We start from the raw sequence: 14557 nt of genomic DNA on the forward strand, positions 1-14557 counted from the left end.
AACAGCTGCAGTGTCAGAAATATCATCCATACTATTTGAACTCAAAGTCGAAACTGCATCATTTTTTTACGAAAAATTTATCTACTCAGCCAAGCGTCTTCTCGTTCTCGCCTTTCCTTCGATAATTTCCGAAATGACGCCCCCACTTAATCGTGCACGTTTGCTTTTTTCACTTTTATTCATGTTAAGGCACTTCCAAAATTGTCAACCAACAGTCAAAACAAAAGAAAAAAAATTGTAAAAGGAAAGAAAGAAAGCTGTATCCAGTTCCAATCGTACTACACCGCACATGAGCACAAAGCTTTTTACTTTAAACACGGCACACGAGCACAAAGATTTTTTCCATTAAACATGGAGTGGCCGGCCGCGGTGGTCTAGCGGTTCTGGCGCTGCAGTCCGGAACCGCGGGACTGCTACGGTCGCAGGTTCGAATCCTGCCTCGGGCATGGGTGTGTGTGATGTCCTTAGGTTAGTTAGGTTTAAGTAGTTCTAAGTTCTAGGGGACTTATAACCTCAGCAGTTGAGTCCCATAGTGCTCAGAGCCATTTGAACCAAACATGGAGTGATGAACTGACCAACTCGCATTACTCGACGTAACTGTGCTATGAAAGAACGACAATGCAGAATAATTTAAAATTTCATTGTCGCTTTTTTGTCTGTTGTCAGTGAACAGTAGAAGTACACCTGCCGGCTGGAATTCGTCTCGTAAAGAAAATGGGAAAGTCCTTTTTGGCTTCTGTTTCCTGTGTCGCCGGAATTTTAGCTGGGACGCAAAGACGTTATCTATATTCTTGACACTGCCTTTCTAATTTAAAAAGCAAAATATTTTTGCAATTTTTTGCGGTGAGGTGTGCTGGATCGACTCTTATCCCACTTATTCTTACAACATTTTAGCGGTTTCTGTGGGCAGAGAAGACAGACTACAAAGATTAAGTAGTCTTGTTGGCAGTTGACGTAGTGTGTTGTACTTTGTGTGAACACTGCTGTTATATCTACACGCAAAGGCACATTTTGTTCCAACATAAAATAAAAATAACCTTTCCCCGAAGAAAAAAAGTTTGGTTAATAAGTTGAATACAACATCTGCAATGCCACGTACTATTCGATTGTACAGAGTGGGAACTTTGATATCGTGCAGGCTGCAGCTTAATAAATGAGACAAACGAAAGCTGGTTTCTTCTTCTTTTTTTCGCCAAAAAAGTAACTAAGTAAATAAATAAATAAAATTCTTAAACTGTTGTGAAGTGTTACGGTATATTGATAATTTTTACTTGTGGACCGTCTGACAGCAACTGAATAAAACACAATTTTAGTGCCATACGCGTTTCGCCTTTATTTTCTGCTAATAAAAACACAAATACAAAACAAACACATCATTTCCAGAATACAAAAGAACTCACAAGCTGAAAACTTACAAACAAACTCAACAAACACACACAATGACAACACCACACAGAAAAGAACCAGATGGTACACCATGACCTACACACATAAACTAACACACAGAGTTGCAAACATCCTAAAGAGACAGGGCTTCAAAATAGCATATAAGCCTGGGCAAACCCTCCAATCACACCTAAGCCAGCCAGCTACCAAGAGGGACAAATTCCAACAATCAGGAATATATAAACTTGAATGTCAAAGTTGTGATGCAGAACACATAGGCATGGCATGTAGGAATTTTGAAACAAGATACAAAGAACATATCAGATGTTGGAAGTATGAAACAAACCATTCCACATTTGCAGAGCATTTAAAACACCATAACCATCATCCTACAAACATGGAGAAACGAAAATAATGAGAATAAGCAACCATGACATACATCTTATACAAACGCAAGAAAACTTCCACATCCAGAAAGCCATAGCAGAAAACAAACATGTGATAAATGAACAAACACACATCAGCACAGGCTCCCTACTACACTTAATAAAGGAAATGATAACACACACACAAATGCATACACGAACAGACCACAGATACTTCAATAATTACACTCGAAAGTTTGGCAATAACATTCTATCTTTGGCAAAAACATTTGACGGTCGGCAGCAGAAACCAAAACATTGCATTGAAACAAGCGTTCAGTTCATAGTGCAGTGGAATGTGGGAAAAAAGCCGCAAATTGGCATTCATAAGAAGAAGAACAACACAAAAAATGCAACAGTAGCGTAATATGTAAGAAATTGTCCATGCAACCTGTAAGTACAGTTCAAAACATTACTAATTAATAGGAAATACCAACCACCAGAACTGTTTATAACCTATAGGCACAGTGACAAAAATGTAAATTAAATAGCTAACATATGTACATATTCCAGGCCACTGATGATTCCTTGCAGAAAATAAAGGCGAAATGCGTATGGCACTAAAATTGTGTTTTATTCAGTTGCTGTCAGACAGTCCTTAAGTAAAAATGATCAATATACCGTAATATTACACGCAACTGAGGAAGACAGGACTAGAAAAGTTGAAGATGTTGTGAAGCGTATTTCACACATTATTAGATATTCTGATATGTTCTTTTCGTGTAAACATGAGTAATTGTAAAACATTCCCAGTATGAACTTGTTTTGTTAAATGCGTATCATTAAATCAAAGCTCAGATATTGAAGACCACAAAGCTTTCACGTTAATTACGGTAATTGAGGGTTGACTTGATACTTCCCCGTAATTTCTACAAGAAATTTAAGTAGTGTCGGGTTTTACATACTGAGACCCACACATGTTACAGTATTTAAGAAACTGCTGATTATTTTATCACAGCTTTTCAGTGGTTCCGGTATTTTCACAGGGAAAATATGGTGGGGTTAAGTAGAAGCCTACAACATTCTCGGAATAATAACGTTTCAAACATTGTATTGTACATTGCTGTACTGACAGCTTACTTTAAAATATTTTGTACAATCATGAAGATGATTCCAGACAAACTCAATGTTAAATTTCCATTCAGTCACCAAGTAAACTATGTATATTTCCAAGCTTGTATTGTCGAATTTCGTTCTTAAGGCTTATTTAAACTAGCAAGTTGTGTAACAATATTAAAAATTTTTGTCGTTTGTAAGCGCAGTTATTTTAAAACGTGAAAGGTTAAAATGAGTAGAGAGCAAAAAATGCCACCCCCCTTAAAGTGCCGCCTCCTTGCCCATGCCTAGTGGGCCTACATGTAAATCCGCCACTGGTGACGTTATAAACGAACTGACCTCTTGTTGAGAGAAATGTGTTCGTCGCCAGTGTGAGAATGTTGAGAAATAAATATGTAAACATGAAGTATAAATTAATAATGTTTATTTTATTTAGAAAGCTTTAAGAGTGAAATGATAATTAAATGGACACCCTAACTGCAAACAGACGTTGATGTACTTCATTGGGGACATGTTGAAAATGTGTGCCCCGACCGGGACTCGAACCCGGGATCTCCTGCTTACATGGCAGATGCTCTATCCATCTGAGCCACCGCAGGCACAGAGGATAGTGCGTCTGCAGGGACTTATCCCTTGCACGCTCCCCGTGAGATCCACATTCCCAACATGTCCACACCACTACCTTCGTAGTGCGCCTAATAGATGTTTGCCCATCATACTCATTACTCGTGGCAGATTAATCTACCAAGTCCTGTACGAGTTCGGGCATAGCGTGTGCGTTCGCACTAGAAGGTCAATGGCCAGGAAGCCATATTTTAACTATATATGACGGTAGTATCTGTTCCCGGAAGAACAGTTACCGTGGATGACCATGCAGCTTTGCTAGAAATGAAATGATAATTAAATGGACACCCTAGCTGCAAACAGGCGTTGATGTACTTCATTGGGGACATGTTGAAAATGTGTGCCCCGACCGGGACTCGAACCCGGGATCTCCTGCTTATGAGGGCAGTTCAATAAGTAATGCAACACATTTTTTTTCTGAAACAGGGGTTGTTTTATTCAGCATTGAAATACACCAGGTTATTCCCCAATCTTTTAGCTACACAACACTATTTTTCAACGTAATCTCCATTCAATGCTACGGCCTTACGCCACCTTGAAATGAGGGCCTGTATGCCTGCACGGTACCATTCCACTGGTCGATGTCGGAGCCAACGTCGTACTGCATCAATAACTTCTTCATCATCCGCGTAGTGCGTCCCACGGATTGCGTCCTTCATTGGGCCAAACATATGGAAATCCGACGGTGCGAGATCGGGGCTGTAGGGTGCATGAGGAAGAACAGTCCACTGAAGTTTTGTGAGCTCCTCTCGGGTGCGAAGACTTGTGTGAGGTCTTGCGTTGTCATGAAGAAGGAGTTCGTTCTGATTTTTGTGCCTACGAACACGCTGAAGTCGTTTCTTCAATTTCTGAAAAGTAGCACAATACACTTCAGAGTTGATCGTTTGACCATGGGGAAGGACATCAAACAGAATAACCCCTTCAGCGTCCCAGAAGACTGTAACCATGACTTTACCGGCTGAGGGTATGGCTTTAAACTTTTTCTTGGTAGGGGAGTGGGTGTGGCGCCACTCCACTGATTGCCGTTTTGTTTCAGGTTCGAAGTAATGAACCCATGTTTCATCGCCTGTAACAATCTTTGACAAGAAATTGTCACCCTCAGCCACATGACGAGCAAGCAATTCCGCACAGATGGTTCTCCTTTGCTCTTTATGGTGTTTGGTTAGACAACAAGGGACCCAGCGGGAACAAACCTTTGAATATCCCAACTGGTGAACAATTGTGACAGCACTACCAACAGAGATGTCAAGTTGAGCACTGAGTTGTTTGATGGTGAACCGTCGATCATCTCGAACGAGTGTGTTCGCACGCTCCGCCATTGCAGGAGTCACAGCTGTGCACGGCCGGCCCGCACGCGGGATATCAGACAGTCTTGCTTGACCTTGCGGCGTTGATGACACACGCTTTGCCCAATGACTCACCGTGCTTTTGTCCACTGCCAGATCACCGTAGACATTCTGCAAGCGCCTATGAATATCTGGGATGCCCTGGTTTTCCGCCAAAGAAACTCGATCACTGCCCGTTGTTTGCAACGCACATCCGTTACAGACGCCATTTTAACAGCTCCGTACAGCGCTGCCACCTGTCGGAAGTCAATGAAACTACACGAGACGAAGCGGGAATGTTTGAAAATATTCCACAAGAAATTTCCGGTTTTTTCAACCAAAATTGGCCGAGAAAAAAAATGTGTTGCATTACTTATTGAACTGCCCTCGTACATGGCAGACGCTCTATCCATCTGAGCCACCGCGGACACAGAGGATAGTGCGTCTGCAGGGACTTATCCCTTGCACGCTCCCCGTGAGATCCACATTCCCAACATGTCCACACCACTACATTCGTAGTGCGCCTAATAGATGTTTGGCCATCATACTCATTACTCGTGGCAGATAAATCTACCAAGTCCCGTACGAGTTTCATTTCTAGCAAAGCTGCATGGTCATTCACGGTAACTGTTCTTCCGGGAACAGATACTACCGTCATATATAGTTAAAATACGGCTTCCCGGCCATTGACCTTCTTGTGCGAACGCACACGCTATGCCCGAACTCGTACGGGACTTGGTAGATTAATCTGCCACGAGTAATGAGTATGATGGGCAAACATCTATTAGGCGCACTACGAAGGTAGTGGTGTGGACATGTTGGGAATGTGGATCTCACGGGGAGCGTGCAAGGGATAAGTCCCTGCAGACGCACTATCCTCTGTGCCCGCAGTGGCTCAGATGGATAGAGCGTCTGCCATGTAAGCAGGAGATCCCGGGTTCGAGTCCCGGTCGGGGCACACATTTTCAACATGTCCCCAATGAAGTACATCAACGCCTGTTTGCAGCTAGGATGTCCATTTAATTATCATTTCATTTCTAGCGAAGCTGCATGGTCATCCACAGTAACTGTTCTTCTGGGAACAGATACTACCGTCATATAAAGCTTTAAGAGTTCTCACATAAAAATTCGAAGTTATTACTTTTCAGCACGCCCCTGCAGTTTGGTGCAAGAATGAATCAAAAATCAGAATTTCAGGTGATCTTTGTTAACAATGTGAACCTAATAATACTGTATTGTGGGGTAAGTTCGTAGAAATGTACTGCAGTGGCATGGGCGTCCCCATAAATTTATCCATGGGGATGGGGGGAAGGAGGCGGGGCAATACTCTAAAATTTGGATTTTTGATACAAATGAATTGGGTAGTTTAGAGACGACTAATGCTATAAGAACTAAATTTTATAGCAGACACAAAAAAAACTTATTATATCCCAATGAATAAGAACTCTATACTCCATATACTCTAGGAAGTGCCCGTTAAGGGAGGGGAGGTGGGGGTGGGGGGGCAAAGGGGAGAGGGCGAGGAGTGCCCCCTTGCGGGCACCTATGAGCAGTGCAACGTAATACGTAAATAGACCTCTTGCGCTTATTTTTAAGGAAACAGAATTGCCTCAAAATGTCTCTTCGCACCTTCGAAAATGGAAACAGTTTTATATCACTGCTCCGTATTTTCCAGTGCTTGAGAAGTACCCCACAATCATGTGCGCACAGTCTTAAACAGCGTTGTCGTACTTATTCAGTTCTAAACTGCTAGTTGTTAATTTTTCCCCGAAAAGCTGGGCAGGGCCCCAGACAGTGTGGTCCCCGTAACATACGGTATACTGTATGAATAAACCAGCCCTAAGCATCTGGCGGAAGCTGTATAGGAAGGAATATCCCTATCGCTAGACTGTTGTGTGTTTTGTGAACTCTCGCAGCGCCATCACAAATAGACGATTACAGTTTTATAAATTCAAATGTGGAATAATAGTTAGAGTATCATTTCGTACATTGTTTAAAAAATCAACGTTTACTGTTTAAAATATCAACGTTTAACGTCACACAATCTCCAGAGTGTATCAAAGCTTAGGGTTACTACCATCCGTCCGCCAAAAGGAGAATTTCATATTTAAATTGTTCCGATTGATTTTTATTAGTTTTATTTAATTTCGCTCCTGTTACGAACATACTCTCTGATTAATATGGTTCAAATGGCTCTGAGCACTATGGGACTTAACATCTTAGGTCATCAGTCCCCTAGAACTCAGAACTACTTAAACCTAACTAACCTAAGGACATCACACACATCCATGCCCGAGGCAGGATTAGAGCCTGCGACCGTAGCAGTCCTGCGGTTCCGGACTGTAGCGCCTAGAACCGCACGTCCAGCACGGCCCGCTCTGATTAATAAAAATAATTTCAATTTCGAGCGCTTATGGTCTTATACGTAGGAATCCTTGAAGCAGGAAAGAAACGTCTCCAAGCCGTACGTAATGAAAGCCAATGACCGGATTCAGTGTTGGACAGGTTGGGTCAATATGAGTAAGAAGAAAAATGTTATTGTCAACTTTGCTTCTATTGGCTATTATTCTCAGTAAATAACATATTTCTCGATCACAACAGCAGGAACACATTAGCAATGAACACTAAACTCTGGACCTACTGCGATGAAATTTTTATATGCCTGCAATTACTAACTGAAATGAGTTAAAATGTCTCCAGAACCATTGAATTTTCCAGTTTAACTCTGCAAGAAACAACCTCATTGCTTCCTATCAAAGAGTGTCACAGTGACAGATATAAATGTACATCGCTCCATCTGTCACTGAGGTTCTTGATTAAATCCAGGTACATTTTTTTTCCTTTTAAGCAGATATGCTAATAATTATTTTAATACTTGAAGCTGTTTTTAAAAGGTCCACTTTTGAGAAGTAGTCCTCATTTTCATTAATAAACGTCCTATTAAAAATTCCCCATCTTGTAACCCAGTCGTGACATCATCGCATCACTCCCACCTGAGGAGGGTAGTTGACAACATGTCTGCTTAATGAACGCGACCAGTAACATCTGAGTAAAATCGAGCTTGCTAACAATGTCGACGAGATCACGGCAGTGTGTTTCTTATGGCATATAACAACCCAAAACCGACCACTGTCCTTTGCTAACAGCACGCTACCAGAATGAGCGGTCCTTTAGGTTGCACAAACTTGTCGAGTGGATCCTTAATGACATTACTTGCTCCAGTGAATCCATTTTCAATTGGTAGTAGTTCGTGGTAAAATGTGAGTATAACACAGACTCCAAGAAGTCACAGATTCCATTTGTCACCAAGGCATTTTGTTATGAGTTGGTGTCCTCATTTCATGACAAAGAATTCCGTCCTGTGCTTCAGTTACATCAATCACAGAGAGTAAACAGTTGCTTGATGACCTTGGGCACCACTTAATCGACGTCATGTTTCTCAATAACGATACGTTTTGCAGGATGATAAACCGTATCTAATTGGGCTAAGATTTTCGTGGATTACAGATTGTATTGAAAAAACATAAATAAAAAAGCTACCAGTCAGATGCGTTGGATGAACTACATTCACTTAAACCATGACCAGTATCAAAAAAAATTCTTATCCACCTCCTCGACATTCGATGTGAGTGTTTCATGCGTTTGGCACCCATTTCAGCGGCAGAAGGCGCTCTGTTCGCAAATTAACACGAATAATTTAACCGTCTAAACACGAATAGGGAATTTTTTAAGATGATCGTTAGTTAAGGGAATGAAGTTCATAAGACGCATGCGAATTATTCTTTTCAATACGATCCGTATTTCTGAACTGTTACGGTGTTGCTTCGTACACTATAATTTCTTTCCACTTTGCCATTAAGAGTATCTCGCCAAATGATTACATACACACCGACGGCTATTCTCCATAAACCAACATGAAGTATTTGGCAGAGAGTAATTTTCACTGTATAATTGCACTGGAGTTCTACCTTGTTATTTGCTGATGAGGGCTGCCGTTGGCCTAATTGTTTCGTTCTAAGCAATTGTACAATGAAGCGCGAAAGAAACTGGTATAGGCATCCGTATTCAAATACAGAGATATGTAAACAGGCAGAATACGGCGCTGCGGTCGGCAACGCCTATATAAAACAAGTGTCTGGCGCAGTTGTTAGGTCGGTTACTGCTTCTACAAACACAGGTTATCAAGATTTAAGTAAGTCTGAACGTAGTGTTATAGTCGGCGCACGAGCGATGGGACACAGCATCTCCGAGGTAGCGATGAGTGGGGATTTTCCCAGATGATCATTTCACAACTGTTCCGTGAATATCAGGAATCTGGTAAAACATCAAATCTCCGACATCGTTGCGGCCGGAAAAACATCCTGCAAGAACGGGACCAACGACGACTGAAGAGAACCGTTCAACGTGACAGAAATGCAACCCTTCCGCAAATTGCTGCAGATTTCAGTGCTGGGGCATCAACAAGTGTCAGCATGCGAACCATTCAACGAAACATCATCGATACGGGCTTTCAGAGCCGAAGGCCCACTCGTATACCCTTGATGACTGTACGGCACAAAGCTTTACGTCTCGCCTGGGCCCTTCAACACCGACATTGGACTGTTGATGACTGGAAACATGTTGCCTGGTCGGACGAGTCTAGTTTCAGATTGTATCGAGCGGACGGATGTGTACGAGTATGGAGACAACCTGAGTAAATCCATGAGCCCTGCATGTCAGCAGGGGACTGTTCAAGGTGGTGAAGTTGGAGTGATGTGAGACTCCTGATACGTCTAGATACGACTCTGACCGGTAACACGTACGTAAGCATCCTATCTGATCACCTGCATTCATTCATGTCCGGTGTGCATTCCGACAGACTTTGGCAATTCCAGCAGGATAATGCGACACCCCACACGTCCAGAATTGCTACAGTGTGGCTTCAGGAACACTCTTCTGAGTTTAAACACTTCCACTTCCCACCAAACTCCCCAGATGTGAACATTATTGCGCATATCTGGGATGCCTTGGAACGTGCTGTTCAGAAGAAATCTCCACCCTCTCGTACTCTTACCGAATTATGGAGAGCCCTGCAGGATCCATGGTGTCAATTCTCTCCAGTACTACTTCAGATATTAGTCGAGTCCAGGCAACGTCTTGTTGCGGCACTTCTGCGTGCTCGCAGGGGCCCTACATGATATTTGACAGGAGTATCAGTTTCTTTGGCTCTTTAGTGCAGTAGCCTAATTTTAATTTCACTGTGTATTATGTTCGCACATAGCGCACTGAAAAACTGGATTTGGAATTTTCTAAATAGCTTTTTGTAAGTTATTGTCAGTCTTCGAGCGTGTGCTGGCTGAGATGTTGTCTGCAAGACAAAATGAAGCCTGTCACCACTGCAGTCACTGTCCAACCTCCTTCGAATATGGTCAGTGTAGCCTCGCCCCTATCCCACACCTTTAAAACCATATTCCATTTAAAAAACACAAAAGATTTATAAGACACTTCCTTTACATAAGTGTACCAAAAAGTCAAAGCCTGTCATTTGGTTTACTGTCCACATTTATGTTCTCTATGATCTCCCCAAATCACTTAAGAGATGGTTCCAATGAAAGGAATATGGGACGTGGCCTATTTCGTTGGCATTCCTTTCAGTCTTCAGTGACATCTTCGTCCATGAGACTTTAAACTCTGATCTTCCTTCCCTAGTCTTTCACTGCCTCTACGTCTGAGCTATTTGTATGAAATGTTCATTCCATCTGTTAGTTATTAATCATGTTTACTTTTTAGGTTGAGTGAAGTGGTATCGGTTACGTAGCATAACAATTAAGGCTAGATTTATTTATTTATTTAGCGTATGGCTCATAACATTACAGTCAAAATTAATTACGGCTAGAATTGCCTAAGGTTTATAAATTAATCCTACGGAATGACAGGTTCTGTTTCTACTCAAAGAACAAATCCCAGATGTCCCCTTGCCACCTGAACCTGTTGTTACCGACTTAGGCACGTGGTTGGCAGCAGTGGATTTCTACAGTAAGCATCTCCCAACAGTCCAAAAGGTAACAGAATATCTACTGGAGGATGCCGCCTCTGTAACTTTTGCAAAAGAGCCCTCAATCTTACGGGACTTGGCTTACGTTATAGCCAACTACATATTTATGGCAAGAATTACAATGCTGAGAGAGACCTATCTACGAGAACAATAGTCTGAATGTTTGAAACAATTGTTTTAACCGGCATTTATGAAATTACATATTATACGTATTCCAACATATGGTTATGTGTGTTTTATACTGTATTTTTATTTTGGAAGTACTAGAAAAGTTTGGAATCAGTTTGAACACTAAAGTAGTGTAATGTTTGTCGTATTGTGCAACTGTGCGTGTTTTCATGTTCCTTGTTTTTAATGAGTAATAATATGCTCACTTGTCTACGGTGTATTTTACATTATGTTTGGTTTCTCTGCATAATACTTTTTAAGGTCAATTTTAGGTTCTATATAGCCTTAGTGACGTGCTGAAAGAGCCTCTTTTAGGCGCCTAAACTGCACTTTATGCGACCTAAAACTTGGTAGTTAACTTAGGTGTATCTGACGATGTTTCCAAGAGCACGTGCAACGATAAAAGGCTAAGTTAGTCGCGAGTACGAAGTGTTACCCTCGCAGATGCGGTCTAGCGAGGAGACGAAGTAGTCGTCGCAGACAATGGCGAGCCCCAGGAAGGTGTAGACGGCGACGATGATGTGCAGGATGAGGCCGCCGTCCTTGCGCGCGGCGGGCCCCATCAGCGGCCGCGGGAACTGCTGGATGGCCGGCGGCGTGCAGTTCCGCGCGCGCGCGCGCCGCGGCGCCACCGTCGTCGTCGCCGGCACGGTCGCCTTGCCCGTCGTCGTGGGCGCAGGCGCCGTCGCCTTTGTCGCCGCGTCCGAGTGCGTCAGTGGCGGCGCCGGTTGCGTCGTGAGCTGCAACACAGTAAACCTAGGCAATGAACATAGATCTCAAACATCAGAAAAGGGTCGTAAGAATAATAACCAAAACGAGTTCATTGTAAAGATCTGTCCAAATCACTAAGGATTTTAACTACATCGTATGAGTACATTTACCAATGAATTGTACAGATCAAAAATAATTTTCGTAATTACTGCACAAAAAACTAACTTATCTAAAAAAGACATAAAAAGAACATGTTAAGCAAGATATTCTATATAGTGAAGATTACTTAAATAAAACCGAGTAGGAGTTTGGCAAAAAATGACACAAATAAATAACAGCAACAATAAAAAATGTATTATTTTGCTTAACACTTTCACAGTATTTTTTCCCGTCTTATTTTTCTTCCCTTCTGTATTTCTTTTCTTTTTTTCCTTTTCGGGAAAACCTTACCCTAAAACTATGCAATGTTTAATACAAACACTTTATCCTCTCGCTGAGCTCAATATCTTACTTATTACAGAGTTTTTCAAGCTAGCAAATGGGAAGATGTGATGCATAAAATGAGAACCAAACATCGTTGCTATGGTTCTGACGTCAGACGATAGTGTGTGTTGCGTCACTTTGTGAAACAATGTGTGTATAATCAATAGTGAGTACTGTGTACAATGACTGGAACTGGGAAACGAACAGAGTAGCACTAGCCTTTTGTGTTATTAATGCTTCTTTGTAAAAAAGTGTTGGACACTAGGGATAAACTGAAAGAAGTGGCGCTGTTTTAAAAAGATTGGTCACGTATTCTAGAATGTGGAGGCTTTATCGGGCTATCCTGTATTAAGTTTTCCGTGGTTTCCCGAAATTATTTCACGCAAATGACGAGATGGTTCCCACTAATAAGGCCACAGCCGACTACCTGTTCCATCCTCGTTAGACAAGACATTTGAGTATGTAAATAACTATATATACTATATGAAACACGTTATTTTTGTTGTTCTTCAACTGTAATACCAAGTTATGTCTCATATCTTTGTAAAAGTTATCTATAATAAAACTACTACTATTGAAAATAGCACTGCATTTCTAATGACCTCGTCGTCTACGGGCCGTTAGTTGGGTCTCGAATGGTAAGAATTATTGAATGCTACAGTTTACCATTTTACTGAAGTTCTTTCTAGCCTATTCAGTAAAATTTTGTTATGATATTGAGTAATAATCAGTCTGGTTCGAAATGTTGGAAGATCAAGACCTTGTTACTGTGCTAAATGCTCTGCTTTGTTGTAAGTGGAAGAAGAAAAGGCGGATGAAAATTTGGTATAAGGAGCGTCAAAAATTCACTCAAGAAGTCGTGTATTGACAGCTGAGGCTGACGGCATAAATAATTTTTAAATATTTTTTTCCACACAGCCACATGAGCATTTCAAAAAGACTTCACCAGTTTCGACCAGTTTGTTCTTCAGACAAAAGACATATGCCGCAAGCGGTTGCCGGAAAAATAAAAAAAAATGTAAGTCACAATCACTTCATCTCTAAGGCAGTGTGTAATTTTTTCCAAAGGTAAATGATTTTACACGATACCATTCTGCCCACTGAGCGCCGTCATCTACAAGAAAACTCATCTCCTCGAAACATCGAAGTGTTTGGTTCTCTACGTATTTCGTCAGTGTCTGCGTCATTTCCCTTCTCTCTTATTCGTTTAACATTGTGCAATTTGTTCTTAAACGATGAATTTTTTAAAAAAGATCTTTCCTAGTTGCTGTAGGGTATTTCTCTTTCTATTTAGCCGGCCTGTGTGGCCGTGCGGTTCTAGGCGCTTCAGTCTGGAACCGCATGACCGCTACGGTCGCAGGTTCGAACCCTGCCTGGGGCATGGATGTGTGTGATGTCCTTAGGTTAGTTAGGTTTAAGTAGTTCTAAGTTCTATGGGACTGATGACGTCAGATGTTAAGTCCCATAGTGCTCAGAGCCATTTGAACCATCTTTCTATTTAATGAGCAACATGTATCTGTCTTAATTTTGTTTTTCTTTCAACCGCTCTAAGAACCTACAATGGCGGCAGTTTCCACATTTCGATGCAATCTGATATGAATGATCTCTCTTCTTGTTCTGAACTCATTTCAATAAGATAACATGGTAGCGAACATAAAGAACAACAGAGACTATACTTCAACGAACTACATATGAGCCTCGCAAGCATATTGTCAATGCTGCTCACTGACGGCACAATATTTCTTAGCTCACGGAATGTACAAACAAAGTTTTTGATCTGCTCAATATTATTCTGGGACCTTTCGATTTAAACCACACATCGCGATACACCGAGCAATACGTCGATAGTCTAGGGCAGTGAGTCCCAGTCTGAGGGTGCGTGTGTATATTGTGTATTGAACCGGGGACCTAGAAACGACGGAGAGGATTCGTCCCGTCGTAGCCCTCAGTGGTTCACAACCACACAGCAGGCCACAGCAGTCCACCCACCCCACCGCCGCCTCACACTGAACTGTGTGGTTCGGCTCCCAGTGGACACTCCCCCTCCCCCGCCGGGAACGTCTCATACCAGACGAGTGTAACCCCAAATGTTTGCATGGTAGAGTAATTATGGTGTACGCGTACGTGGAGACAGTGTTTGTGCAGCAATCGCCCACATACTGTAACTGAAGCGGAATAAGGGAAACCAGCCCGCATTCGCCGAGGCACTTGGAAAACCGCCTTAAAAACCATCCACAGGCTGGCCGGCACACCGGACCTCGACACTAATCCGCCGGACGGAGTCGTACCGGGGACCGGCACGCCTTCCCGCTCGGGAAACAGCGCGTTAGACCGCGCGACTAGCC

General features: G+C 42.2%; 1 protein-coding gene across 1 annotated transcript in view; it reads right to left on the reverse strand.

The window, feature by feature from the left end:
- LOC126253098 (probable sodium/potassium/calcium exchanger CG1090) overlaps positions 1-14557 on the reverse strand; it is a 538377-nt gene that overhangs the window by 90422 nt on the left and 433398 nt on the right. The window contains exon 4 of the mRNA XM_049954205.1: positions 11455-11758. Coding sequence (XP_049810162.1) covers positions 11455-11758 — 304 coding nt within the window. The remainder of the gene's footprint in view (positions 1-11454; positions 11759-14557) is intronic.

The sequence above is a fragment of the Schistocerca nitens genome, chromosome 4, assembly GCF_023898315.1.
Source record: "Schistocerca nitens isolate TAMUIC-IGC-003100 chromosome 4, iqSchNite1.1, whole genome shotgun sequence".
Classification (NCBI taxonomy): Eukaryota; Metazoa; Arthropoda; class Insecta; order Orthoptera; family Acrididae; genus Schistocerca; species Schistocerca nitens.